At 42.5% G+C, this 26793-nt stretch overlaps 3 protein-coding genes across 4 annotated transcripts in view; 2 read left to right on the plus strand and 1 right to left on the minus strand.

Moving 5' to 3' along the window:
• The window catches only part of LOC310963928 (E3 ubiquitin/ISG15 ligase TRIM25-like), a gene marked incomplete at both ends in the record, with an annotated part of 5583 nt that extends 3990 nt beyond the window's left edge, over nt 1–1593 (plus strand). Inside the window, 2 exons of the mRNA XM_083936885.1 lie at nt 27–120; nt 1286–1593. Of these exons, the coding sequence (XP_083793011.1) occupies nt 27–120; nt 1286–1593 (402 nt within the window). The remainder of the gene's footprint in view (nt 1–26; nt 121–1285) is intronic.
• Nucleotides 1594–3736: 2143 nt separating this feature from the next.
• Nucleotides 3737–10857, plus strand: mrpl48 (mitochondrial ribosomal protein L48). Its single transcript, XM_083937412.1, has 8 exons — nt 3737–3877; nt 5358–5410; nt 5865–5896; nt 6668–6747; nt 7704–7873; nt 9169–9271; nt 10360–10449; nt 10597–10857. The coding sequence occupies exons 1-8, from the start codon at nt 3857–3859 to the stop codon at nt 10672–10674; spliced, it is 627 nt and encodes a 208-aa protein (XP_083793538.1). The 5' UTR covers nt 3737–3856; the 3' UTR covers nt 10675–10857.
• A 2048-nt stretch (nt 10858–12905) lies between these two features.
• LOC310963872 (NACHT, LRR and PYD domains-containing protein 1b allele 3-like) lies at nt 12906–26103 on the minus strand. Of its 2 annotated transcripts, none has more exons than XM_083936825.1 (18): nt 26033–26103; nt 23821–23947; nt 23620–23698; nt 23384–23462; nt 21920–22145; nt 19333–21097; nt 19005–19178; nt 18221–18394; nt 16875–17048; nt 16721–16761; nt 16508–16551; nt 16304–16368; nt 15149–15363; nt 14812–15068; nt 14516–14644; nt 14289–14412; nt 13466–13501; nt 12906–13282 (listed from the first exon to the last, which is right to left on the minus strand). In XM_083936825.1, exons 3-18 carry the CDS (start codon nt 23688–23690, stop codon nt 13017–13019), a joined length of 3840 nt encoding a protein of 1279 aa, XP_083792951.1. In that variant the 5' UTR covers nt 23691–23698; nt 23821–23947; nt 26033–26103; the 3' UTR covers nt 12906–13016. The 2 variants fall into 2 exon arrangements, with proteins under 2 accessions (XP_083792951.1, XP_083792950.1); XM_083936824.1 differs by having other exon boundaries at nt 16304–16404.
• Nucleotides 26104–26793: the final 690 nt, after the last annotated feature.

A 26793-nucleotide genomic window follows, 5' to 3' on the forward strand; every position in this document is an offset into this window, starting at 1 on the left:
TCTACCCGGAATACGTCGACATGGAGACGGAGGTTCTCGGAGTGATGATGGAAGAAGAAATGCGAAAATTCCTCGATGAAGAACTGCCGTGTCACATTATTGCTGCTATTAACTCCATGTGTAAGAACCTTTCATTCATCCATTCATCTTCTCGTGTGACTGCGTCCAAAATGCGTTCAGCTGCGTCATAATACAGACTTTTTTTAGCCAGCGTTGTGCTCCTACACTCAGGGCGCACTCACACTGTCCGTCCGTACCATAGCCCGCGCTTTAGGGTACTTGTCCCCCCCTCCAGGCCCGTTTGTACTCACACTACCTGGGCCTCGGCAAATGCTTCTCGCTGCCTATACGTCATCACGCCGTAACACGTCACACGCATTGATTGACGTCAGCGCGATGCCCTCAGTTTCCAGTTTATGGAGTACACCTCGCCAAAATCAATGCAGTCGAAAAAAGCAGTCCTGCAATAGATTCGCGAAGGACTTGATTTAACTGTATGATCATTTCAGAGTTTATGGTGCGGTTTAACCGTGTTACATTATACTGAGGTGTTTCTGTTAAATAGCCTCCCCTCATAAAATGGGGCGGACAAAGTAATCAGGGTTCGTACGGGTGCTTGAAATCCTTGAAAACGCTTTAATTTGAATGTTGTGTTTCCAAGGTTTAAAAAGTGTTTGAATTTCGGATAAGGGGCTTGAAAATGCTCGAAGTTGTTTCTGCATTTGTGTCACAACAAACTGAAATATAATTTAATTTCTTATCCTTCTGGTATTAAGAAACATTTTTGTTTGGTTACAAGACATTTGATTTAATTTGATTTAAATTAATTTCAAATATGTAATCAAACAAAAAAGGTCGCGCAGAAGATGAAACTATTACACAACTTTGTTTTTTCTTACTTTTTGACCAAAAAGGGGGAAATAGTTTACACTTTAAACCCCAACACAAATCTCAATAATTCATTGTTAAACTTTTTATGTATATCATTTAATTTTTTAAAATTTTAATTAATATCCTTCAGGTATTGAGAAACATATTTGGTGTTTATAGCGTAATAACATCTATTTTAACCGGATTTGAATGGAAAAAATAAAGCTGGAATGATACTTTTCATTATGTACATGTAGTCGTGGAAATATGTAATTTACCACAACTGTGAGGTGCTGGAAAAGCTTGAAAATGGACCTTGAAAGTGCTTGAACTTGACTTTGGAAAAGGCGTACGAACCCTGAGTAATTGAAATGGCGTCAAACTTTTCATTCTTTCCACTCGTGTGGTCACCCAGGTCATCTGTCAGATCTGGAGGAGGAGGAGGACCAGGAGGAGAACGAGGAAGAGGCCGCGGAGGAGGAGGAGGACGAAGACGACGACTTCGACGACAGCAGCGTGGAGGAGATGAGGAGCGAGGGGGAGGAGGAGGAAGACGAGGAGGAGGAGGAAGATGACGAGGACGGGGACGGGCGCGACCAGAGCGAGCTGGCCGACGACCTTTACAGCCCGGAGGAGGAGGACGAGGAGGAGGAGGATGAAGAGGAAGACGACGAAGATGACGAGGATGGAGACGAGGACGACGAGGTAGAGCGAGGAGTTTAACCAAGGGCGGGATTTCTTCATATATATATTTTTTATTAAAGCACTTTGTACGATCCCGGGTGAGTGCAGCAGATGTTGAGGTAGAAACATCCGTTTGTGTTGCACTCATCGTGTCTTTGAATGTCCCACGTACAGTTCAGGACTCGAGCAGCTACCGCAGTTTGCCTCAAACCCGTCTACAGTATTCCGAGTTGGCGCACTGGATGACGGCAGAGCTTTGAATCAGCTGGATCTCAGACAAACCGCACTGAAACTCTGCCAATGTGAATATCCTATTAAACCTGTGTTGCATACTGCTGAAACTCAAGGTGCTTTAGAAGATGTTGTTCCGCACACGTAAACACGCGGATGTGAATGTACAAAGACAGAACGCGGCCGGAAGGACTCAAACACAATTTGTCCGAAACCTCTGCATGTCTGCGATGCCGGATTTTCTACCACTTTGCTAAAATGTTATAACATACGAGGAATTTGCCTAAACAGAATGAATTGGATTCGATCTAATTTGTCTTTGGTTTATAAAACACCAGGTCGCTCAGCACAGGGAGCTCCCGAACTCATTTTACTTTCATTTTCTAAAGAATGGAGAAGAAAACGTTTGAATTCCTCGAGTTTCCCAGTTTTCCATCACCATAGAAAGCCTTCTGATCCCTATCCTCCGCAAACAGGCCGACATATTGAAGGAGAGCAAACGCGCAAGGCTACTAACGACGTACTTGAATGAGTCCCGCGCGTTTGGATCGTTGCGTTCATTCACGCATTAGTTAAACATTGCAAGCCAAAGATGTGTGTTTGTGTGTGTGTGCACGGATACTTCAAATCTTTTTGTTTGCTCGGCATGACATGAGAAAAACAAATGCAATGTGTTCATAACAGTCTACGCAGGCTATAGGGTGACTTTGCTTTTCATAGTTGTGCTTTAAAAGCAGTTGATGCATCGTTTAAGAATTTTTTTTTTCCTATGCACAGTTAATATATTAATCTCCAAACATCGGTTTCAGGTGATGATGAATTTTGCACTTTACTACAGAAAATGCTACGTTAAGCCTGAAATATTTGAATGTTCTTTTGATATGAGTGAGTTTGTGAGGGGCCAAACTGAATTAATGAATACATTATAATTATTATTATAATAATAAAGCCTGTTGAAATGTCCACAGTGGTCTAGCTGTCTCTTTGAAAATGTGAAAAATTCAAGTGTGCATCATAAATATATAAATATATATATATGTTCTCTCTGCCCTCCTATAAACCAAAATAAATATGGCCCGCACTAACAATATGCTACAGATGTTGGTCCCCAAGACTTGAGATATATATATATATGTATATATATATATATATATGTATATATATATATATATGTGTATATATATATATATATGTATATATATATGTATATATATATGTGTGTATATATATATATATGTGTGTATATATATATATGTGTGTATATATGTATATATATATGTGTTTATATATACATATATATATATACACATATGTGTGTATATATATATACACACATGTGTATATATATGTATATATGTATACATTTATGTGTGTATATATAAATGTATATATGTATATTTATATATATGTATGTATGTATAAAGTATAATATATATAAAGTTGTATACACACACACACATATATACATATATAAATATTTATATATACACACATATATATGTATATATATACATATATATGTGTGTATATATACACACATATATATGTATATATGTATAAAGTATAATATATATAAAGTTGTGTGTATCTATCTATCTATCTATCTATCTATCTATCTATCTATCTATCCGTCTATCCGTCTATCTATCTATCTATCTATCTATCTATCTATCTATCTATCTATCTATCTATCTATCTATCTATCTATCTATCTATCTATCTATCTATCTATCTATCTATCTATCTATCTATCTATCTATCTATCTATCTATCTATCTATCTATCTATCTATCTATCTATCTATCTATCTATCTATCTATCTATCTATCTATCTATCTATCTATCTATCTATCTATCTATCTATCTATCTATCTATCTAAATTGGGAGAAAGGCCGGAACGTTTCTTATGGCGCGTTTCCACACACGGACAGTAAACCGGACGGACTCGTTTCCTGTTGTTAGCAGCAGCAGCCATCGCGTGCGTTTTGTATGTTTGTTTGTTGAAAAACACATCACGCAGCAACACAACGAGTGTTTCCCGTTAAACGCGGAGTCGGAGAAGGTCCAGGCATGAACTCCATCTTCCGAAAGGTACCGACGCGTTTGTGTTCGTCTCCATGTTGAGCTGTGGTTTCCTCACAGAGGTCACGGCGGCGGCGGAGCTTTGGTCACCTGCACACGGTGTCACCTGTGTGTCACCTGTGTGTCCTGTGTCACCTGTGTGTCACCTGTGTGTCAGCCACAGTGAAAGGCAGCTTTACGGAGGCAGATCTGTGCGTTTTAAACCAAAAACTAGCATCCACGTTTGTCTCAGCGCTCCGTGACTCGTTTCTAGGATCGATTGCTTTTCCTTGGTTCCCAGGAAGTCAACACTGAATTACATGCATTGAATTTCAAGTTCAATGTTTTAATGCTGAATTTTTTGATTTTTGAATGTCGATTTTTTATATTTAGAAATGTTTTATGCTGAATATCTTTATTTTGATCTTTTTAGTGTTGACATTTTTATTTTGAAATTTGAATGTTCATTCTTTAATATTAATTTTTAAATGTAGATTTTTTTAATATTAATTTTGTTTTTTTTATTTTGACATTTTTTAATGTTCATTTATTAATGCTGAATTTATTTATCTTAAATTTTTTTAATGTTCATTTTTTAATGTTGAATTTTAAACATTTCATTGTAAACATTGCATTTTGCATCTTAATTTGGTATACACTGTAAATTGATTGATTGTCATTTTTTTTAGCTTTGAATTCTTCAACTTTGAATTTATGTATTTATCTATGTAAATCATAAATAAGTCACAGAGTGTGGTCTATACCTACTCTGTAAAGTGTCCTAAGATAACTTTTGTTAGGATTTGGCACTATAAATAAAATTGAATTGAATTTCTAAACATTGCAAAATAAGGAGTTAAATTCAGAGTCAAAACCTTCTGATACATATTTTCAATGCATTAATATTCAGTGCTAAAAATTAAACGGCTTTGTAATTTCAAAATCCGATGAGACAAATTAACTTTACACACAGGTTTGACGGTGCATTAGTACTCAATACTCAATAATACTCAAGTAAAATACAAGTACCTCAAAATTGTACTTTTCCACCACTGAGTACTGATCTGTGATACCAGGGGCGACTGTGACTCAGAGTGGGTCGTCCTCCATACGAGAGATTGGTGGTTCGATCCCCACCTCCCCCGGTCCACATGTCGAAGTGTCCTTGGGCAAGACACTGAACCCTGAATTGCTCCCCGTGCTGCGCTTGGGTGTGTAAATGTGGTGTGAATGGTCAGATTAGATGGTCTGTAGATGTCCACTGCCATCAGTGTGAATGTCTGTGTGAACGGGTGAATGTGACAAACACTGTGAAAGCGCCTTGAGTAGTCAGAAGACTAGAAAGGCGCTTTATAAGGACAAGTCCATTTACCATTTACCAGCTGTGTATGTGTATGTGCTGAATAAGAAATCATTCCTAGATGTGCGTTCAAAACTAGGAACATGTGAATACAACATTGAGAGACTTCTGTTGTAAATAGAGAAACTGATGTTATTCTGTTCTGTCCAGTTGTCGGTATGTGGTACACGACAGGTGTTAAACCAAGCACTCACATCATGCCGGTAAGTCTTTGCATTGCTTTTTTAATTCCCGTACCCCATGTTACCCCTAATTTAAGGGCTCTATTGTAAATATGTGATCGTTGTAGTGCTCCGTATCGACATTAATAGAACCTCAGCTCACCTCATTCTTTAGTTTTCTTCATTTCTTTGTCATTATTTTTCAGTTTTGGTCATTTTTTACAACTTTGTGAGACAATCTGACAGGTTGTAAACAAGTCAAAACCCACTTTATTCTATCTGTATCTGTATGTAAAAATATTGTGAAGCTTAAGTTGTACTAAACCAGAAGTTTCAGGTGTTCAGTCAGCAACTGTTTACTTGTGAAAGCAGTATTTTGACGAGCCGGTTTGTTTACTGAATAATATCTATTATTTTCTAAAGTGGTCCTAAAGTGACCGTAGTGATATGAATGGTCTCTTTCTGATCCTGTTTCTGACGTGTACTGTTTTTAAAGGGCCGCACCTTTCATCCGGCATCCTGTCTGGGGTGAGTATTTAAAAGACCACCATGAATAAAACAACGTTGTCCTTTGCAGATTAAACGCTCTCTGCAGGTGTTGCTGCTGTCAGACGAACTCTCGCCTGTTAAAGTGTCCGGCGCCAAATCATCCCATGGTCTTTTTCGGCACTTACATACATCAAATAAGCCAGTGAGTCGTTAACAGCCAGACGTGGCTAACACTGATTAGCTCGAGGCAGCACGATGAAGGCATTAAAACGTCTTTTTTAACCACTAATGCTGCTCAAAATAACAGCAAACCTCTGCAGCAGCATGAGAAGAGTCCCTACACAGAAAACAAAGCACCAACAACGTAGTTAGTGAACCCCAGAGTTTATTAAAAGAGTGTTTTAAAGATTTACCTACTGGCCCCTGTACCAGCTCCTCTCATAGTAAAGTCTGTTCAAGTGGATTACCAAAGTCAATCCCAAAGGAAGGAGCCCATTGGTGCTTTGTTTCCTGTGTAGGGACTCTTCTCATGCTGCTGCAGAGGTTTGGTGTTATTTTGAGCAGTATTAGTGGTTAAAAAAGACGTTTTAATGCCTTCACCGTACTGCCGCAAGCTAATCAGTGTTAGCCACGTCCGCCTGTTAGCCACTCTCCGGGATATCTACGTTAATAGTTCATACACAAAAAACTGTCTCGATGGCTTATTTGATGAAAGTGCGGAAAATGACCGTGGGAGGATTTTGCGCCTAAAATACACTTTAAATTCATCCCTCACCTCCTGAAACCAGTATCTTTTCTTTCCCTCCACAGCTTCTGTAAATGAAAGACAATACAAAGGCATGCCAACGCACCAGATCGGGAGGTGGAGGCATCTCGTACTCAAACAAGCAGTAAGACTCTTAACACCAGATTACATTTTTTGGGAACAACGTCATTTGTTTGTGCCGTAGGTTTTTACTGTTAACGAGCTGCCTCATATTAGGTTGAATCATTTTAGAGACCATAAACATCTCAGGACGTAGAGTGGATTGTGCACTAATCGGAAGATCAGAGGCTCCTCTGGTCCGCATGTCTCTTTTTGTTTCTTGTTGGTGATGAAGAAAAGCCACAAAACACTTCCTTGTTTTTCAGTCTAATGAGTAACTGTAGGCTCAAGTAATTATTAAGGCCGTAATGGAGCTGTCACTGTTTCAAAAACTAACGCAATCTCATCTCATCTTCAACCGCTTATCCGGGGTCGGGTCGCGGGGGCAGCCGCTCCAGCAGGGGACCCCAAACTTCCCTTTCCCGGGCCACATTAACCAGCTCTAACTGGGGGATCCTGAGGCATTCCCAGGCCAGTGTGGAGATCTAATCTCTCCCCCTGGTCCTGGGTCTTCCCCGAGGCCTCCTCCCAGCTGGACGTGCCTGGAACACCTCTCTAGAGAGGTGTTCCAGGGTTCATCATTACTAGATGATCCTGAACCACCTCAACTGGCTCCTTTCAACGCTAAGGAGCAGCGGCTCTACTCCGGGTTCCTCACGGATGCTGAACTTCTCCCCCTCTCTCTAAGGGAGACTCCAGCCCCCCTCCTGAGGAAACACATTTCGGCCGCTTGTACCCGCGACCTCGTTCTTTCGGTCATGACCCACGCAAACCACTTACCTTATTTATACATTAACTTACTTCCCTGGTACTTTCCTGTCAACGGGACATATTTAACTAATATTGAATAATAACAGCGCCCTCTCCTGCACCTTAAGGCAAACTACTTTAAATAAAAAGTGCCACGGCAAGTCTAATCTGAACAAAGGGCATGAAACGACTTGTTTTTGATAATGTTGTTATTCTCTGTTTATTTTTAAGCCTAAGAAAAAGAAAGGCATGCACCAGATGAAAGAGATCGTGGCAGAGACGAGTACAGCCTACGGGACCCTGAGCGTGAAAGTGTCGGGTTATGACATGACGGTGGTGGACCATTACTTCCAGTACATCCACAACCTCTGCAACAGGCTCAGCATCAACGTCGCAGAACGGTGAGGATGCTTTGAAAAGATAAAACCGCACCGGTGACGTCGGAAGGTAACACCGGAAGATGTGCATTATTTATGGAATAGTTACTTCACATAGAAGAAAACAAGCCGACAAGAAAGAAATGGTGCGAACGATCGGCTCTGGGTCAAGAGACGTGTGCACACTGTTCTGTAACTACGGGTTTGGTGGAATAAAGGGCTGATGATGCATGATCCGCGTACATTAAAGATCCTAAAATAGGAATAGTATTTTGTTTTTTATTGTTTTTGTCGGTGGGAACTGAGCAATATTTGTTCAGTACGATAAAGAACTGTTGACTTTACTTTTAGCAGTTATTTTTTCGCGATAAATTAATCTTCAACCGCTTATCCCGGGGTCGGGGTCGCGGGGGGGCTGGAGCCGATCCCAGCTGACATCGGGTGTGAGGCGGGGTACACCCTGGACAGGACGCCAGTCTATCACAGGACACATAGAGACGAACAGAGACAGACAAACATTCACACCTACGGGCAATTTTAGAGTCATCACTTAACCGAACACCTGCACGTCTTTGGACTGTGGGAGGAAACCGGAGAACCCGGAGAAAACCCACGCAGACACGGGGAGAACGTGCAAACTCCACACAGAAGGGCCCCAGAAGGGATTCCAGCCAGGAACCCTCTCACTGTGAGGCGACAGTGCTGACCAGCTCATTTGAAATGACTTCAAATAATTATGATGTCATTTGAAAGCACATAGAGCTACTTATAAAGTCTAAGCTTTTTTGCAAAATAGCAGCTCCTTGTGTTCTCAACCAGACCGACTAATAAACGGGTGCGTCTTCATTGTAAGTCGATGAAAGAATCGAGAAACTCCAACACACTGTCGATCACTTGTACGCACTTTTATTCATGACATTTCCGTCCTCAGACATCAGTCAGGTGGACTTCATACCTTCGCATCCTTGACGCGTTGTCTTTGCAGCACAGCAGAAACGATGCCTTGATTATCTCTTCTCGTTGTTGTCTTTATTCATCAGCGCCGACGTTAACCGTGGCCCTAGGCTTCGTTATTTCTCCGATTGACCGTCCGCGGGAATGTCTTCAAATTGAGCTGACATGTCCACTTAGATTTGACGATTCACCGATTAGAGTTTGGGGGTCAAATGTCACGGTGTGTTTTATCAAATCCCGGCTTTTTTCATTATTGTTTTATTAAAGTCTAAACTACATATTTAATGTAAGTCTAGACGGACACAAACTTGACGGGCATACAACCACACGGAGATAATTCTATTTTTGTTGTTGTTCCCGCGCAGCTACGCTCTGCCAACCACGAGCACAGAGGTCATGCTAGTGCCTGAGCAAGGCACCAAGTTGTACGTGGACGCCATCCTGAAGACTCACGAGCGAGTCCTCCAGGTAGAACTGATCTGCTTTTCATTTTCATTTCAGTTACAGCAATTCTTACCTTTCTGGCACTTTGATGGGGGCAAAGTCGTTCATGTTCAAATTTTTACCAGGCAAGGCAAGTTTATTTGTATCGCACAATTCACCAACAAGGTCATTGTAAGTGCTTTACATAATACATTAAAAGCATTGGGAAGAAACGTAAATAAAGACATTCAAGTAAAATGGTTAAGGGCGCACACACACTGTCCGTCCATACCGTGCCCCGGGCTTTAGGGTACTTGTCCCCCCCTCCAGGCCCGTTTGTACTCACACTACCTGGGCCTCGGAGAATGCTTCTTGCTGACTATACGTCATCACGCCGTAACACGTCACACGCATTGATGACGTCATGGCGATGCGTGGCTTTGTTTCCAGATCTTTCCGTAGACCTCAGAGTTTTTGTGCGTCTTGTCGACTGTTTTTGAATATTTTCATCGACCAAATCTGCAGTAAACACTCCACCTCCGCATCACACCAACGTGAACCTTTCACCGCCATTGTTGTTGTTAAATGTCCGCGCATGTTTTTTTTTTCTATGTCCGAATAGGCGCACATAAAATCACGTCAGAGCCGCCGTATGCTTTGTTCTCGTGCGCTCGTACACGTGCAAACACGCTTTACAAAAGCCTACCTCTCTCAAACGGGCCGTGGACGGCAACCATACCGCTCCTAGGCGCGGTACGGTTGCACTCACACTGGTCAAAGGAACTAGGCTTTAAGTGTAAAACCTGTTTGGGCACGTTACGGAAGGACAGTGTGAGTGCGGCCTTAAATATTAGGAAAAGTGTTGGAAAACATATGCAATGACATTTGAGGAATATAAGTAAAAGATCATTGAAAGCATTAATTGTCAATGAAGTATAAATTTCAAGACATGTAATGGAGGTTTCAGTCCAGTACAGGCGGTTTAATCAATTATTTTGTTTACGGAAAAGCAGCCGCAAACAGGAAAGTGCTGTGCGACATGCCAGAAAGGTGAGAATTGCTTTAGCTCAGTTGCTTTGTGCTTTGTTTGAAGACCCGATCCATTGAAACCCGTCACTCATCCTTATGTTTAGCTGAACACGCTGAACGCCGCACTGTGTCCCGTTTTCATGGACGTCGTTTTGAAGAATCAGCCGGAGGGAGTTCAGCTCTCTGTGAAGGAGGTGAGTCGGCGTGACACAAGTCTGCATTTGGCAAAGATACCATTCCACAACGAGCAACCTGTGTCCCGGACAGTCGTCTTGTGCTCGTGTGTTTTCCCACGTTAACGATATCTCTCTCCGCCTCTCTTCTACCTGTTCCCCTCTCAGCACACCGAGGCCGATTATCGAGCGCGGTTCAAGACTCGTCCAGAGCTGGAGGGGCTCATCACTCGGATGAGCCATTAGGACCCGTGACATGTTTTACCGTTCTCACTTCTAACACCTGTACGTGACACGTGAACAGCTCGTCTACTTGTTCGATTTTGCTTATTTATTCCCTCGCATTCCTTCACTGAATGCTGTTAAAGGTGATCATTTGAATTAAAAAAAAACAACTGTACAAATTAATATTTCATATTCTTTTGTGACCTCTAAATAAGACAATGTCTTACATTTGAGTTGCTTGGGTTTTATTTTCTTAATGCTTCAATTCTGCTCCTATTAAAGTGTTGGTTTATCTATATGTAAATTTGAAAAGAAAATGATCTGTGACCTTGTCGTACCAACTAGGCGCCTTTTCCAGGGACTTGACCAGTGTCCTCTCAACGGCGGCAGAGCTAGGCTGCTTAAACGGCCATGGTCCAGAAGTTGATTTTCCCCTTATTAACATTAACACACACACACACACACACACTACACACATCCCATTTTGACAGGAAAACACAGAATTGTAGAAACGAAAGCAACTTTATTAAAAAACAAGATGAGACATGGCTATTATTGTCATAGTATTTAGAGCCCTTGGGGCGGCAGTAGCTCAGTCCATAGGTGACATGGCTGGGAACCTGGGGATTGGAGGTTCAAGTCCCCGTGTAGACATGCATAGAGCATGAACTGGTGCCAGCCAATCCTCTGCTGAGCAAGACACTGAACCAGCCACCTGGTCATCCACTCTGTGAGTGAAAAAGAATCACGTGGCAATCTCTTTGTTCAATAGATTGGTGGCTAGATCCCTATCTCCACCTGGTGTCAAAGTGTCCTTGGTCAAGACACTTGAACCCCGTGCTGTGCTTGGGTGTGTGAATGGTTACATCAGATTAGATGGTATGTAGATGTCCACTGCCATCTATGAAAGACAGTGAAGCGCCTTGAGTAGTCCAGACCAAGATGACTAGAAAGGTGCATCATTGAAATGTATTGAAAGTTATTTTTAAAAAATGGGAAAATTGCATTTTATCATCTACTATTAATCATATTACACACAGACCCCACACACATAGTCAGGACCTAAATACACAGAAACCAATGGAGAGATGATAGTGTAAGGGGGATGCAAGTGAGTGACCATCATCCCCAGCAGTTGGTGAGTTCATCATGAACTCCATACATGGTACACACCAGGACTTGATCCAGCAACCCTCTGTTTCCCAGCCAAGTCACCTATGGACTGAGCTACTGCCACCCCAATATTTCCAGTGAGGAAAAACATGACTATACAATACACACGTGGCAATACATTCATATAATCTATATTTTAGGTCCATCCCTAATTTACAATGACACCAAGTTAAGAAGACAAAGAAAACAATGAAAATGAAGCAACATGGAAAAAAAAACCTATTTGATAAACAGATCTGGACACCAGGGGGTGCAAAATAAATACTAAACTAGTGCTAATACTAACTTTTTCTGTAAAGCAATTACAAGTAGAAGTGTGGGGGTCTGCAATCAGATTTCTAAAATGTCTAATGAGGCACAGGTGAGTTGATTTTAAGGAACTGTTATACTGAACTGGGGCGGCAGTAGCTTAGTCCATAGGTGACTTGGCTGGGAGCTGGAAGGTCCCGATTCGAGTCCCTGTGTGGACCATGTATGGAGCGTGGACTGGTGGCTGGAGAGCTGCCATTTCATCTACTAGGCATTGCCGAGGTGCTGTTGAGCAAGGTACCGACGTCCCAACTGCTCGGGCGCTGGCAGCCCCCTCGCTTTGACATCTCTCCATTAAGTAAGTGTGTGTGTGTGTGTGTGTGTGTGTGTGTGTGTGTGTGTGTGTGTGTGTGTGTGTGTGTGTGTGTGTGTGTGTGTGTGTGTGTGTGTGTGTGTGTGTGTGTGTGTGTGTGTGTGTGTGTGTGTGTGTGTGTGTGTGTGTGTGTGTGTGTGTGTGTGTGTGTGTGTGTGTGTGTGTGTGTGTGTGTGTGTGTGTGTGTGTGTGTGTGTGTGTGTGTGTGTGTGTGTGTGTGTGTGTGTGTGTGTGTGTGTGTGTGTGTGTGTGTGTGTGTGTGTGTGTGTGTGTGTGTGTGTGTGTGTGTGTGTGTGTGTGTGTGTGTGTGTGTGTGTGTGTGTGTGTGTGTGTGTGTGTGTGTGTGTGTGTGTGTGTGTGTGTGTGTGTGTGTGTGTGTGTGTGTGTGTGTGTGTGTGTGTAAAAATCAAATTTCCCCGTTGCGGGACTAATAAAATAAAAAAAATACACAAAAGGCTTCATGTCGTCCTCTTCATTCACATTCACTCCGGGTTTCCCCATCTCAGTTACAAATGTCCACCACGTGTCCAAAACTACAGCACTCTTTACTTTTTTACATTGTCCTGCTTTATGCAGATCCCTCAAGCTCATTCAGAAGAGGCCTCATAGACTTCATACTTTTCAGGATTTCATAGAGAGCATCTTTGCCCGCTGTGGTGGCTGTTACAAACGTCAGAATTCGTCTCATCCGGTCTCGTGTGGTTGGTATGGCGCTCACAGCGTCGTAGGTCTCGCTGGAGATCACCCCCCTGTCCTTGAGCTCGTCCAGGACGGCTCCTGTTTCGCTCACTCTGTTAATCAGAGCCGTCCGATGGAGGTCCACGAAATGCTGACCTGAGGCAAGGAGACAGAGGCAAAGCAAAGAAAACAGTGAACAATAGAAACTGTAACGATCAGATGTAAAAAATGGAAATCAAGGAAGTGAAAAAATGTCTAAGCAAAAGGTTAGCATTGGTGTTCAAAGCCACTATCTGAAAGCGTCTTTTCACTCCTACGTCTTCATTTTTCCTTTCTTACCTTGTTTTCGATCCGTGGCTCGACCTTGGTAGTCTCCTGAAATAAAACACAGGTCGTAATGCTCATTAGTTCACTGCAAATGTAACGTTCGTTTCCACTGAATTCAAACGTTAAATATTACAGCTTTCTCTGCCGTTAGCTTGTCGCTAAATATTGTTAGCAGTGGGCTGAGGGGCAATAAAGCAGTGATTTCTACTGTCAGAAATCACTTTATAAACCAAACGCAACACAACCGGACATTTTGTAGCAGGGGTTTGCTCTCTATCAAACAACGCAAGATTTCAAATATTACAGGTTTTTGCTGCTGTTAGCATGTAGCTACATGTAGTAAACAGCAGAACGTTCCTATATTTGAAAATCTGTGAAGGGTTAACCGCTGAGAACGTAGAAAAAAAACTGTCTGAAAGACGGCTTTGACAGTAGTCCATATCCTGAGCTGATTTGCTCATGGGGGATTAGACTTGTTTCCAATAAACGCCTCATTATTTGAGACTTTGGTCATGTTTAGCATCGACATCTAACATATATGACAGAAACTAAGGAAATAATACATTTTATTCATAGGCGCCTTTCTAAGCACTCAAGGACACCGTACATTTGTTAAAAACAGTGCAACACAAACAATAATAATAAATAAAGTCCTTTAATGGTGGACTTCACTGCAAAGGAGCTAATGCTAGTTAGCTACGCTAGCGTGTTTAGCACAAAAGGTTGCTCCAGAAAGTCTGATCCAGAAGACCTGCTGGGTATTGTATCACAGTACTAACAGGATCCCTTACCAAACAAAACAAAAGGTGTACAAACCAATTAGAAAACCACTGACCTTTATGAATGCTACAGGTCCAGACTGTGTTTTCCCCACTTTCAAGCCTGAGGGTGAAGTCGCTGTCTGCATTTCTGAGGAACACCTCAAACAAACTTCTACCATCATCTCTGAGCTTCCGTGCCTGTGGAAAACATAGAAAATGGGATTCAAGACTCAATTGAGCGGATATTTTTACTTGTGTACTGTGAATACAGAGAGCTGATTTTAAAACGGTTGAAACGTACGCTGGGTTGAATGGTTGCGTCCGTATTGTCTGTGGTGAGGGAGAAATTATCTCCCATTTGCAGGGGGTTTTCTGGGCCGGGTTTTAGGAGCACAACGGAGCCACAAGAGTTCTGCTTTTTCTCCACTTTCTGTGGGAAAAAAAGACATAACGTACTGTCCCTTTAAACCCACACTCTAACAAACTCTAAGCGGCCAACATGTCTGAGGAACAGTCAAGCGTTATTGTGCTTTTATCCAGGTAACGGAGATGACAATATTGTGCCGTAGTGTCTGAAGAAATTACTGGAATAGAAACCTGTTGTAGGGCAGGATCGGGTGGCACCAGGTAAACATCCAATGTGAGGAATTCTTTGTTTGTCTTGTATATCAACGCGTCGTAGAAAACTCTCACGGGGAAGCCGAGTATCTTCCGGATCATGACACCGATTGGTGAGAAAGTTGGCTCCAGTAACTTGACCCGGGACGATGTCACTTCAGACACTTTTTCCAGAACCTCTCCGCAGGTTTCCACATGCAGAACTCTAAACGCGTCTGACATTTTGGAGATGTCATCTGCAAAGAAAGTGCACAAATTCAGTGATGAGAAAAAGGGATGGATCATTGTGGTCTTTGCATGCTGCACGGCATCTTACCAACACAGATCCAGTGTGGCAGCTGCACCTCCTCTAACTTCCCTGCTGTGACTGTGATGTCCAGTAGGGGTCCTGCTGGCATGTAATCCATGCATGAAGGCTTCATCGTGTGTTCCTGCCATGAGCAGTACTGGTAGGTGAAGTGGACCTTCTCATTACAAACCCACCGCAGACCACACACGCTGTATTCAAAGCGACCTGCGTCAGACTGGAAGCTAAAGAGTGAAGGGAAGACGTTGACTTTTGTTATGACTGTTTACCGTAATTTCCGGACTATAAAGCACACCTGAATATAAGCCGCACCAGCTAAATTTAGGGGAAAATACAGATTGCTCCACATATAAGCCGCAGGTGTTTTGATGTGTAATTACCGTAGTATATAGGGGTTCCTGCTACCACGGAGAGGATTGTCGGGACAGAGATGACTGTTTGGGAACGCAAAGCGTCCCATTTATTAACAATAAATCTTTCAATCATTCAATCAAACTTTCACATCTTTGACATGGCGAACAGCATTCGTGCAGAGTACAAATAATACAACGGTGCAAAGTAATACAAAGTGCTCGCCTGTAACACGGCAGTAAAAGTGCAGTCCCGCGGCCGTTTACGTTATCAAAATAACCAGCCATTCATTGATGTCAAGGGTACGTGCAGCAGCTCTATTTCCTTCTTTGACAGCCAGATCGATTGCCTTTAACGTAAAAGCAGCATCATATGCACTTCTCCGTTTGTTTTCCATGTTGAGGGTGTTTGCATGAACACTTCCTTCGCACAAACTGTCGCTGACGCTCTCCTACTCTTTGTTTTGCTCTCGTTACCTGGCGCCAGATGTCTGCCTCGGTCTCGCGCATCCTCGGTAGTGCGCGCCCCTGGTTACCGTAAGCCGTAGAAAAGCCGCACCGTTGTATAAGCCGCAGGGACCAGAACGAGGGAAAAAAGTAGAGGCTTATAGTCCGGAAATTACGGTAATCTGTAACATTATTTTGTTATATTTTGGAAAAGAAAGCCAGGGGAAAGAAACTATAGTCAATTAAAGCTACATACAGTTATATCCCTCTATCACAGGTGTGTGTAGTGGGTTTGATTTCACCAAAGAGATTGATTATTATATTTCAAGAAATAAAAAAGAAACACTGATGAAATTAGTATTTTTACCTGTAGGTTTGAACATCGTCCACTGTGTTGACTACGGGTTCAACCTCAATCCACTCAGTGGAGTCCTGTTTCATGACACAGTACGTTTGTGAGGAACAGCTCTTTTAAAGACATATAAAAAAAAAATGATGTATTTATAAAAGAATACGTTCGTAAGACAATAAAAGAAATCAAAATTTGGACCCAAAAAAAAAAAAAGCTTACCGTGGCACTGACAAACGATTCAATCTTCAACTGTCCAGCGGGCCCTTTGACATTGATACATTAAGTAAGTAAAACTACTAATACAAGAAATATATCATTAATTATCATATTAATCATAATCATCATAGCATATGGTAACATACGGAAATGTTAGGAATGAGTGGACATAGTGAATTGTTATATTTAAATGAATAAAACTAAACAAAAACGTACGCTCTCTCGGACTCAACCTCTGTTCTCCGCAATGGTCAAGCCTAGGAGATCACAAAGAGTCAGACCAACATATTCTCTGTCATAATAGAAACACTTCAACTAGCGATGCATTCTTATACATAGGATTTGTGTCAGCGCTGAGCCTCGTTTCTACCTGAGAGTCTCCAGTCTCCAGTGTGGATCCATCAGTCCAACGGTGAGGAGCTTTACTCCTGAATCTCCTGGATGATTGCAGCTCAGATCCAGCTCTCTCAGATGGGAGGGGTTTGAACTCAGGGCTGAGGTCAGTGCAGCGCAACCTATCTCTGTGACTCGACAGCCTGACAGTCTACAGGCAAACAAAATGAGAGCAAACCTCTGAAGTAGCATGAGAAGAGTCCCTACACATACAACGAAAGCACCAATGGGCTCCTTCCTTTGAATTGCATTTGGTAATCCACTTGAATGGACTTTACTATGAGAGGAGCTGGTACAGGGGCCAGTTGGTAAGTCTTTCAAAAACATTCTTTTAATAAATTCTGGGTTCTCTAACTACGTTCTTGGTGTTTCGTTTTCTGTGTAGGGACTCTTCTCATGCTGCTGCAGAGGTTTGGTGTTATTTGGAGCAGTATTAGTGGTTAAAAAAGACGTTTTAATGCCTTCACCGTGCTTCCCCAAGCTAGTTTTAGCCACGTCCGGCTGTTAGCGACTCTCCCGGATTTCTATGTTAATAGTTTATACACTTATTTAATGTATGTAAGTTCCGAAAAAGACCCTAGGATGATTTTGCGCTGGAATTACACTTTAAGTTAAAGGTTGAATATGAAGAATGAGCAGAACTCCGCCATCTAGTGTCTCAAGATCATCAAGGTCGTCGCAACAACAGAAAATAATTCCACCACTCAGGTTGCCAGGTTCGCCACACCTGGCCCAGTAGCCTACAGGAGACCGGAGTCTTTTTGAGCCTGTTTGAACCCGTCCCCTCCGGAAAATTGCACCATAAAGACAAGTATTACAAACATAAAAGTATTGCAGAGGAGTTTGACTGACAGTTACCGTTAGCCGTTAGTGTTACAGCTAAGTAAACACGAAAGCTAGCTTGGAGATTGGAGAAACGTAGCCATTTGCGCATGTGTTTTAATGCCGTGGAACTCCTTTCTCTCAGTCCATGGAGTGAATGCGTGGCCTATATTGACTCTGGTTTTTGTCCATCTTCGGTCACTCAGCTGCTGGGTAAAATAACCATTTCACCCAGTGCCAGCCTACAGTAGCTGCACCCAACAACAGACAACCCTGGCAACCCTACAATGGTTGGTAAAATGTAAACAGAACTGCATTGTCAAAGCTGTAAAAAAATGCAAATATTAATTCAGACTAAATATATTTTTTTATAGCTTATAATATAACAATATAGCTTTTAATGAAGGTTCTACGTATTCAACCTTTAAGACTGACAAAAAGCCCACCATGGATGAAAATGTAAAATCAAAATCAGGGAAAAAAAAAAAAAAACGAACGTACCCGAGAGTTTCAAGTTCACAGTTTGGACTTTCCAGTCCCTTGGAGAGAAGCACCACTCCGCAATCGTCCAAGCCGTTGTTGCTCAGGTCCAGCTGTCTCAGGCTACACAAGGGGGATCTGAGAACTGAGGCAAGAGTCCCACCGCTTCTCTCCGTCAGGTTACAGCCGTTCAACCTTCAACAAAATGTAAAGGTTTACTCCCTTATGCCTAATTTGATTGGTACCTGTGGATTTAGTAAGCTCTTTTTTCATTAAAGTGAGATGATTTATTTTCCAGCAAAGTTTAACCAGTGTGGGAACATTCAGTTGTAATTAGGTACACCTAGTTAAAACTCATGTCGTCCAATACAACAGTCCTGCAATGATTTTGAGAATATGAGAAACACCTCTCGATATATAACACAAGACAATTTATCAGCACCGCAAACTGCAGCCTTTTACAGAGGCAGAGTTTAGATGGCGATAGTTTTAGCTTTTTCATCGCGGGATCGCAAGATCACACAAATTGTTCTTATCAGGGTTCAAGTATTGCAGTTGTGTTACCACCAGCGGTTCGGCCCAATCAGCATCCTGAGGGGAGCTACTGGCAGCTACTGTCTTTTGAAATGGGTAAGTTAATATCTTAAGGATTTCTATTCATTTTAACCACGTTTATATCTTAAAAGAATTCTTACCTTTCTCGCATGTCTCACAGCGGTTCCCTCAAAAGTCCCACCCTCTTCCCCCTGCCTAATCTAAATGTTAAATGTGTAATCTCACCCTTAACAAACTGAGTTATCCTGACCTGAGAGTTTTGAGTCTACACTGTGGAGTCTTCAGTCCGACAGTGAGCAGCTTCACTCCTGCATCCGCCAGGTCGTTGTTACTCAGGTCAAGCTCTCTCACATTACTGGATGTGGAGCTTAGAACCGAGGCCAGAGCTTCACATCCTCTCTCTGTCAGATTGCAGCCATTTAACCTTCAAGGAGAAACAATTTCATGTAATCACTCAGCCACTCAGGTTAAAGAAATAGTGAAGGAGACTTTTAAAAACTCCGATACACTGGGTTACTTATAAAAAGAAAGTTAAAAACGGTCCCATTTGAGGTTAAGATATACAGACGTCCACTTACAGAGATATACTGGAGGCTTTGACCACTGGCAGCGTCCTCAGCAGACCTTCCTCTGAAGCAGAGTATTTCTTCAGGTCAAAAACATTCAGTTCTTGTTCTGATGTCAGTAAGATGAAGACTAGAGCTGACCACTGAGCAGGAGAGAGTTGGTCCGTGGGGAAACTCCCTGAAATCAAACACTGTTGCATCTCAATCATCAGAGATTGGTCATCCATCTCGTTCAAGCAGTGAAACAGATTGATGTTTTTCTCTGGGGTGAGATTCTGCCCAATTTTCCTCATGATGTACCTTACTGTTTCCGGAATTGTCTCTGAGCTACTTTTCATTGGTTTCAGAAGACCGTGAAGGAGAGCCTGATTGGTCTCAAGTGAAAACCCCAGAAGGAAGCGGAGAAACAAGTCTAGATGTCCATGTTGACTTTCTAAGGCCTTGTCCACGGCCCTCTGGTAGAGGTACTGCGCTGTAGGTTTGTACCTGAGTTTCCTTTTGTACCAAGACATTGTTTGCACGTCTGACAAACGATTGACACCAGAGTTGTTGAAGCTCAAGAAGACATAAAGAGCGGCTAGAAACTCCTGAATGCTCAGATGGACAAAGCAGAACATCTTGTCCAAGAACAGCCCCCTCTCCTCTTTGAAGATCTCCATTAACAATCCTGAGTACACCATGGTATCAATGCCACACTTTCTCAGGTCTGACTCGTAGAAGACCAGGTTTCCTTTCTCGAGTTGCTCAAAAGCCAGTTTTCCTAGAGACAGAATCATCTTCTTTGTTTGGTCCCAGAAGGTGCCTTCATCGTACGCACAATATCTGGAGTGGATCAGTTTGGACTGATGCAACAGGAAGTGGATATACATCGCAGTCATAGTATTGGGAAGCTCTCTGCCCTCATTGCTTGTCAAAACATCCTCAAGAACTGTCCCAACCATGTCACAGAAAAGTGGGATGTGGCACATGATGTAAAGCGTTCTTGATGTCTTGATGTGAGAGATGATTCTGCTGGCGACCTCCTTATCCCTGAATTTCCTCCTGAAGTACTCTTCCTTCTGTGGGTCACTGAACCCTCTCACCTCCGTTACCAAGTCAACATACTGTCGAGGTATCCGACTGGCTGCTGAAGGTCGTGTGGTTATCCAGAGGCGAGCAGAGGGAAGCAGTGTCCCTCTGATCAGGTTTGTCAGCAGCACGTCCACCGAGGTCGACTCTGTCACATCCGTCACAATCTCGTTGTTGTGGAAGTCCAAAGGAAGTCGATACTCGTCCAGGCCGTCAAGGATGAACAGAACTTGGAAATTGTCAAATCTGTAGATTCCCGCTTCCTTTGTTTCACTGAAGAAATTGTGCAGAAGTCCCACCATGCTGTACTTTTTGCCTTTTAGCAAATTCAGCTCCTGGAAAGTGAACGGAAATGTGAATTCTATGTCCTGGTTGGCTTTGTCTTCAGCCCAGTCCAGAATAAACTTGCGCGTTAAAACTGTTTTCCCAATGCCAGAAACTCCACATGTCATCACTGTTCGGTTTGGTTGATCACTTCCGGGTAAGGGTATAAAGAGGTCTTCACATCTGATCTGTGCTACTGGGTTTATTTGTTTGATGGACGATTCAATCTGCCTGATCTCATGTTCACAATTGACTTCTCCAAAATCCTTCTCTCTAATGAAGAGCTCTGTGTAGACCTGACACAGTGTAGAGCTGACGTCCTCAGACAAACGTTGACATTTTTGCCTCAGATTAGATTTGAGTTGACGCTGGCACACGGCGATTTCTAATGAGTAGAAAACAAAAGAGCATATATTACACGCCAATGGCTACGTATGCGTTAGAGGTAGAGATGCACCGATCTGATACCTGAATCGGATATCAGATGAATGAGGCCGATCCAGTCATTTCTTTTTTATAAATTTAATACAGAGCAATGCAGTTACAGCGATCTAGTCACTTCAATTCTATGTTTGCAACACCGGTTACGTGCACAGCAGCTAGTGACGAGCAAACACAGCGTTACATGGAGCAAGCACCGAACCGAGGCCATGTCTTCTATCTGGAAAAATTTTAAACTTATTTTATATTACATTTTAAAACATCTGTTTCCAGTGCACTTTACATGGAAGTGTTATTTATTTCTTTTTGCCGCTAATGTACACTATCATTCATTCATTCATCTTCAACCGCTTGTCCCTGTCGGGGTCGCGGGGGGCTGGAGCCGATCCCAGCTGACATCGGGCGCGAGGCGGGGTACACCCTAGCGTCTATCGCAGGGCACATAGAACAGAGTTATTCATAATTAAAGAATAATAAGTACATTTGTGTCTGTGTTCCTTTGTTAGCTTTTTTTTAACGAGGCTAAATGTTTATGTCAAGCCTGATGCCTTCAATCACATGGCAAGGTCTACGGTTCATTCATTCCACGGTATTCGGTACTGATCGATATCGGGTATCGGCCGATATGCTCAGCCCAGGTATTGGTATCGGATTGGATGCATCTCTAATTTGAAGGATGTTGAACTCTACGATCCATCCAATTTAATATGATCTCATTTATGTATTTTTATTATTTACATCACGGCCATTGTTTTTTAAGGCTTACTTTTTTGCAGAGAGTCCGCCAGATCGTCCTCATCGATACTCCTCAAGAAGTGCTGTGTGATCTTGAGGAAAGCCTCTTTACTCTTCCTCTCCTCTTCATCCTCAGCGTGCACCGCCTCCTCACCTTCCCTTCGTGTCTCTACGTCTTCTGGTTGATCCGTGGAGACTACCTTCTGAAACCTCCTCAGCTCCTCCTTCACAAAAGTGATAATGATATCCTCAAGCCGCTGAAACAGAATGAATGTGGAATCCATGAATCTAAAATCATCATGGCGTCATCAAATTCATCAGACACACAGCAGAGATGTGGACTTGAGTCACTGTGACTTGGGCTTGAGTCGACTGTTTTGATGACTTGCACCTTCTTGACTTTACAGAACAACTATTTACTTGAGACTCAACTTGGTAGTAGACTTGAGACACAAAGACTCGTATGTGTTCAGTTTATATTTTTTATTTTAAATATAAATATATTCAAATCATGTGACGGGCAACTATCTGTGTAATGTTACCTGAGGGTTGATGTTAGCTTACGCTAGCTAGATAACAATTGATATTTGCTAATAAACCCCTCCAGAATAAAACATTTGGGGATATGTTTTTGATTGAGAAGAAATTAGGAAAAAATAAATACTAAAGTTATTTGATTGATTATGTTTATTCACCAAACATAGTCATACTTTTTGAATAGGTTAGCTAGATTGGCCATAAATGGGCTGGGCCTGGATGCTGTCAGAGGTGAGGTAGCTCTGTTTTTCTAGTTGTTGGATTTCGGGCAGTTTAAAAACCCCATCGACCCCTAGCTATGTTCACCCGAGATTGAGTTATGTTGGCAGACCACATTAGCTTTCATCTTAAAAGTCGGGGAGAAAAAAACAAGCTAACGTTAATGTAGGCTTAGAAGCTAAAGAGGAAGTTGGAATGAAATTACTGTTTTTTTCCTTATCATACTTAAACAAACAAGACAATCTGGCTTGAATGCAATACAATAACAATGCCGTGTCTTTATTTTTATGTCGGCCACATGGATCATCAACTGGTGAGGAGGCAGACTTTTTGCCTGGTACTTGTTAGCATTAGCTTCGGTCTTTAAGCACGGTGTCATGTACGTATAGACATCAAGTGCATATTTAAAACCCCTTTTACAAGATTTTAATTTCAAGAACAAGTCATCGAGTCGCCATTTTTAACAAATTCACGCAGCTAACAGTAGTTAACGGTAGCTTAGCTAGTTAGCGTGAGTGAAACTTGGGATTTCAGGGGGAAAAATTGTACGGCTACTGCCTGGAAATGAAAAAAGCTTGCTTTTGTTTACATTGTTAACAAATTCTTAATGTTTTCAAGTTGTTAATCAGCCACCGTTATCATCGTAAACTGCCACGTGTCAGACGAGAAAGGAAAGCTTATCAGGGTGAATAATGCAGCATGTAGGGTCATTTACACACAATGTTGTAGGTTTGCCTACCGTAAATATGGAGCTCACATCTGTTTTTTTAGCAACGCCAAACTGATCGCTGGATACCTCTAAACTCCCCTGGAGGTCTCTGTGGAGAACACGTGCACAACATCTTAACGTGGAAATAGCAATGTCTCAGTGTCCGATCATAACCCTTTTTAACTTTAAAAAAAACCTGATAATTTAAATTCTTAAACATTGGTTTGTTTATTAGCTAATACACTCTGCTTTTATGTTTACGTTACCTTTGAGGATTGCCAGAGTCCGTGGTCTTCACGGGAGATACTCCCTTCCCTTTCCCCTTAGACAGACTCATGGCGTGGCCTTTGGACAAACACATCCAACATTTTGTGTGAGTATGTTTTTTTAAATAATTACTGTGGGTGAAATGTAATACAGTACAGACACGTGACAATATATACAGATTGGTTATGTTGAAAACATACTTGCCAGTTGAGCAGTGGAGTGATATCTAAAAGGAAGTCATATTCAGATCAGTGCTACGTATTTTTTTGTGAGCACTTGAAAATCTCTGAACTTTTCGGTAAAGCGCCGGTGTCCTCACTGGGGCTCCTATTCAAAAACAAAACAAAAAAACAGACGACAAAGACAGAAGAGTCCATTTGTTACCGAGCTTAATATGCACGCAAACGGAAATGCCCCCCTTTTTTATTTAATGGATATTTAAATGATATACTGACCGCCTAGCTGGAAATCTGGTCACCTTAGTCTAAATATGATTGTTTAAAGTCTATGTAAAGCAACGGCAAAGTGGGATGTGAGTTTGTCAAACTACAGGAAAATGTGTGATTAACAACCCATGCGAAAGATCCGCGGTTCAATCCCCAGCTCCTCTGGTCCTCATGTCGAAGTGTCCTTGGGCAACACACCGAAAACCAAATCGCTCCCCGTGCTGCACATGTGTGTGTGAATGTGGTCTGAATGGTCAGAGTAGATAAGAAGTAGAATGTCTCTGAATGTGGCAGCAGTGTAAAAGCACCTTGAGTAGGCAGAAGACTAGAAAAGTGCTACATAAAGAAGTCCATTTACCATCAAAGTCATAGTAAAGGTATATTGTAATTTCAGGTTAGCAATGTCGCCTCACAGCAAGAGGATTGCCGGTTCGAAACCCGGCTGGGGCCCTTCTGTGTGGAGTTTGCATGTTCTCCCGTGTCTGCGTGGGTTTTCTCCGGGTTCTCCGGTTTCCTCCCACAGTCCAAAGACGTGCAGGTGTTCGGTTCATTGATGACTCTAAATCACCCGTAGGTTTGAATGGTTGTCTGTCTCTGTTTGTCTCTATGTGTCCTGCGATAGATGGCGTGTCCAGGTTGTTCCCCCCCTCACGCCCGATGTCAGCTGGGATCAGCTCCAGCGACCCCGACAGGGACAAGCGGTTGAAGATGAACGAACGAACGAAACGAACAACACAGCCAAATTGGAATGAACAAAACAAACAAAATATTGCAAAGTAGGAAAAAATAAGGTTTCAAAAACATAAAGACGAAGCAGTATTTTGTTCGATGACGTGTTGGGGGCGATAAAAACCACGTCCAACCACAGGAGAGGTGCCGCCTCTTCCTACTGTCCGCTATTCTTTGAAGAAAAAAAAATGGCTGCTTTAACTCAGAAGAACTGACACTTGTGTAGCAAGAAACTGTTAGTTTTAAGCTCGTTCTGTAAGGTCGCTTTCACTTTCTACAGCTACATTGTTGCATTTACCATTCGACTTGGTTTTCTTTCACACTGCACTTTTTTTTTTTAAAAGCAGACCAAAGACATCGTAGCCTCGCTCTCTCATCAGGGCCCCGTCTTCATTTGGAGAATGAACAGCTGGACAAGTGCTGCTCAGAACGGTCGCAGTCTTCGTCGACATCAGAGCGACACCGGAAAAACCCTTAGACCACATAAATGTCATTTTTCATCTTTACAGCTAAAAAGCACATTGCTAGGTTACTACGGGCGCACTCACACCCTCCATCCGTACCGTGCCCGAGCACGTTTCACGGCTAAAGCCTAGTTCGTTTGACCAGTGTGAGTGCAACCGTACCGCACCTAGCTTTGGCCTGCTGGCCGTCCACAGCCCGTTTGGGAGAGGTGGGCTTTTGTAAAGCGTGTTTGCACGTGTAAGAGCACACGGCTTAAGGCGGCTCTGAATGCGCCCTAAGGTTGCACTCACACTGTCCATCCGTACCGTGCCCGAGCACGTTTCAGGGCTATAGCCTAGATCATTTGACCAGTCTGACCGGCAACCGTACTGTATTTATTTTATGAGCTTTATTTTGATTTGATTTATGTTTTTATGCTTATTGTTACTCTGACCCTTTCCCATCTTTGTATTGAAACTGTTGCACAATCATTTCCCTCGGGATGAATAAAGATTCTTGAATCTTGAATATCGAATTTTTTTTTTGGACAGCTTCACCCCTGAAACCTAACGACTGTTCGCCACATGCATGAACGCGACCTCAACTTTATTATAAATCAGCAAACAGTGCAATGACACGTCTTAACCAGTCGCCAGGACTAACGCAGTCGGTGAAAACGCGTCGACCAAAGTCGGTTTTAAACCGTTTTTCTGCAGAAAAACGCTCACTGGTTTAGGACGTTAGTTCATTTCAAAATTTTTTTTCAAAAAACCAAACCCATCCTTTACTTTACCATCAGTCTGCTTTGCCCACAGCGTTGGATAACTTCACTGTAACTTCCAACTTCCTCAAACAAACTTTTCAGTCTTATCAGTCAATATGTGTCAGCGCTGCCTGTCAGGGTGGGATTTTGCCCTCAGCGCTGCCTGTCAGGGTGGGACTTTCCCCTGCGCGCTGTCTGTTAGGATGGGACTTTGCCCTCAGCGCTGCCTGTCAGGGTGGGACTTTGCCCTGCGCGCTGCCTGTCAACGTGGGACTTTGCCCTGTGCGCTGCCTGATAGGGTGGGACTTTGCCCTGCGCGCTGCCTAACAGGATGGGACTTTGCCCTCAGCGCTGCCCGTCAAAGTGGGACTATGCCCTCAGCGCTGCCTGTCAGGGTGGGACTTTGCCCTCAGCACTTCCTGTCATAGTGGGACTTTGCCCTGCGTGCCGCCTGTCAGGGCCAATAATATCCAGCTGCTGTCCCGGAGCACAAGCCCCTCACTTGACACAAGCCCCTCACTTGACATTGGCACAGGACTGTTGTGCTCTTGGACTGACTCTTAGTATCGTCCTTTTTTAGCCAACTACTTTTATTTTGAAATTTCACATCACCCTGTTATAAAGGGCTTTATTAACATTTTTATTAAAGTTGCATTTCATTTTTGTTTCCATTAAAACTTTGCAGATGTTTGTCTTCACTAAAACATCCACATTTTAATAATTGATTTTAGATTTTATTTTTGTAATGTCACAATATTCAGGACCAAATTAACTGGAAGATACTGTAACTG

This window comes from Echiichthys vipera (assembly GCF_963691815.1).
Source record: "Echiichthys vipera genome assembly, chromosome: 22".
In the NCBI taxonomy this organism is placed as follows: domain Eukaryota; kingdom Metazoa; phylum Chordata; class Actinopteri; order Perciformes; family Trachinidae; genus Echiichthys; species Echiichthys vipera.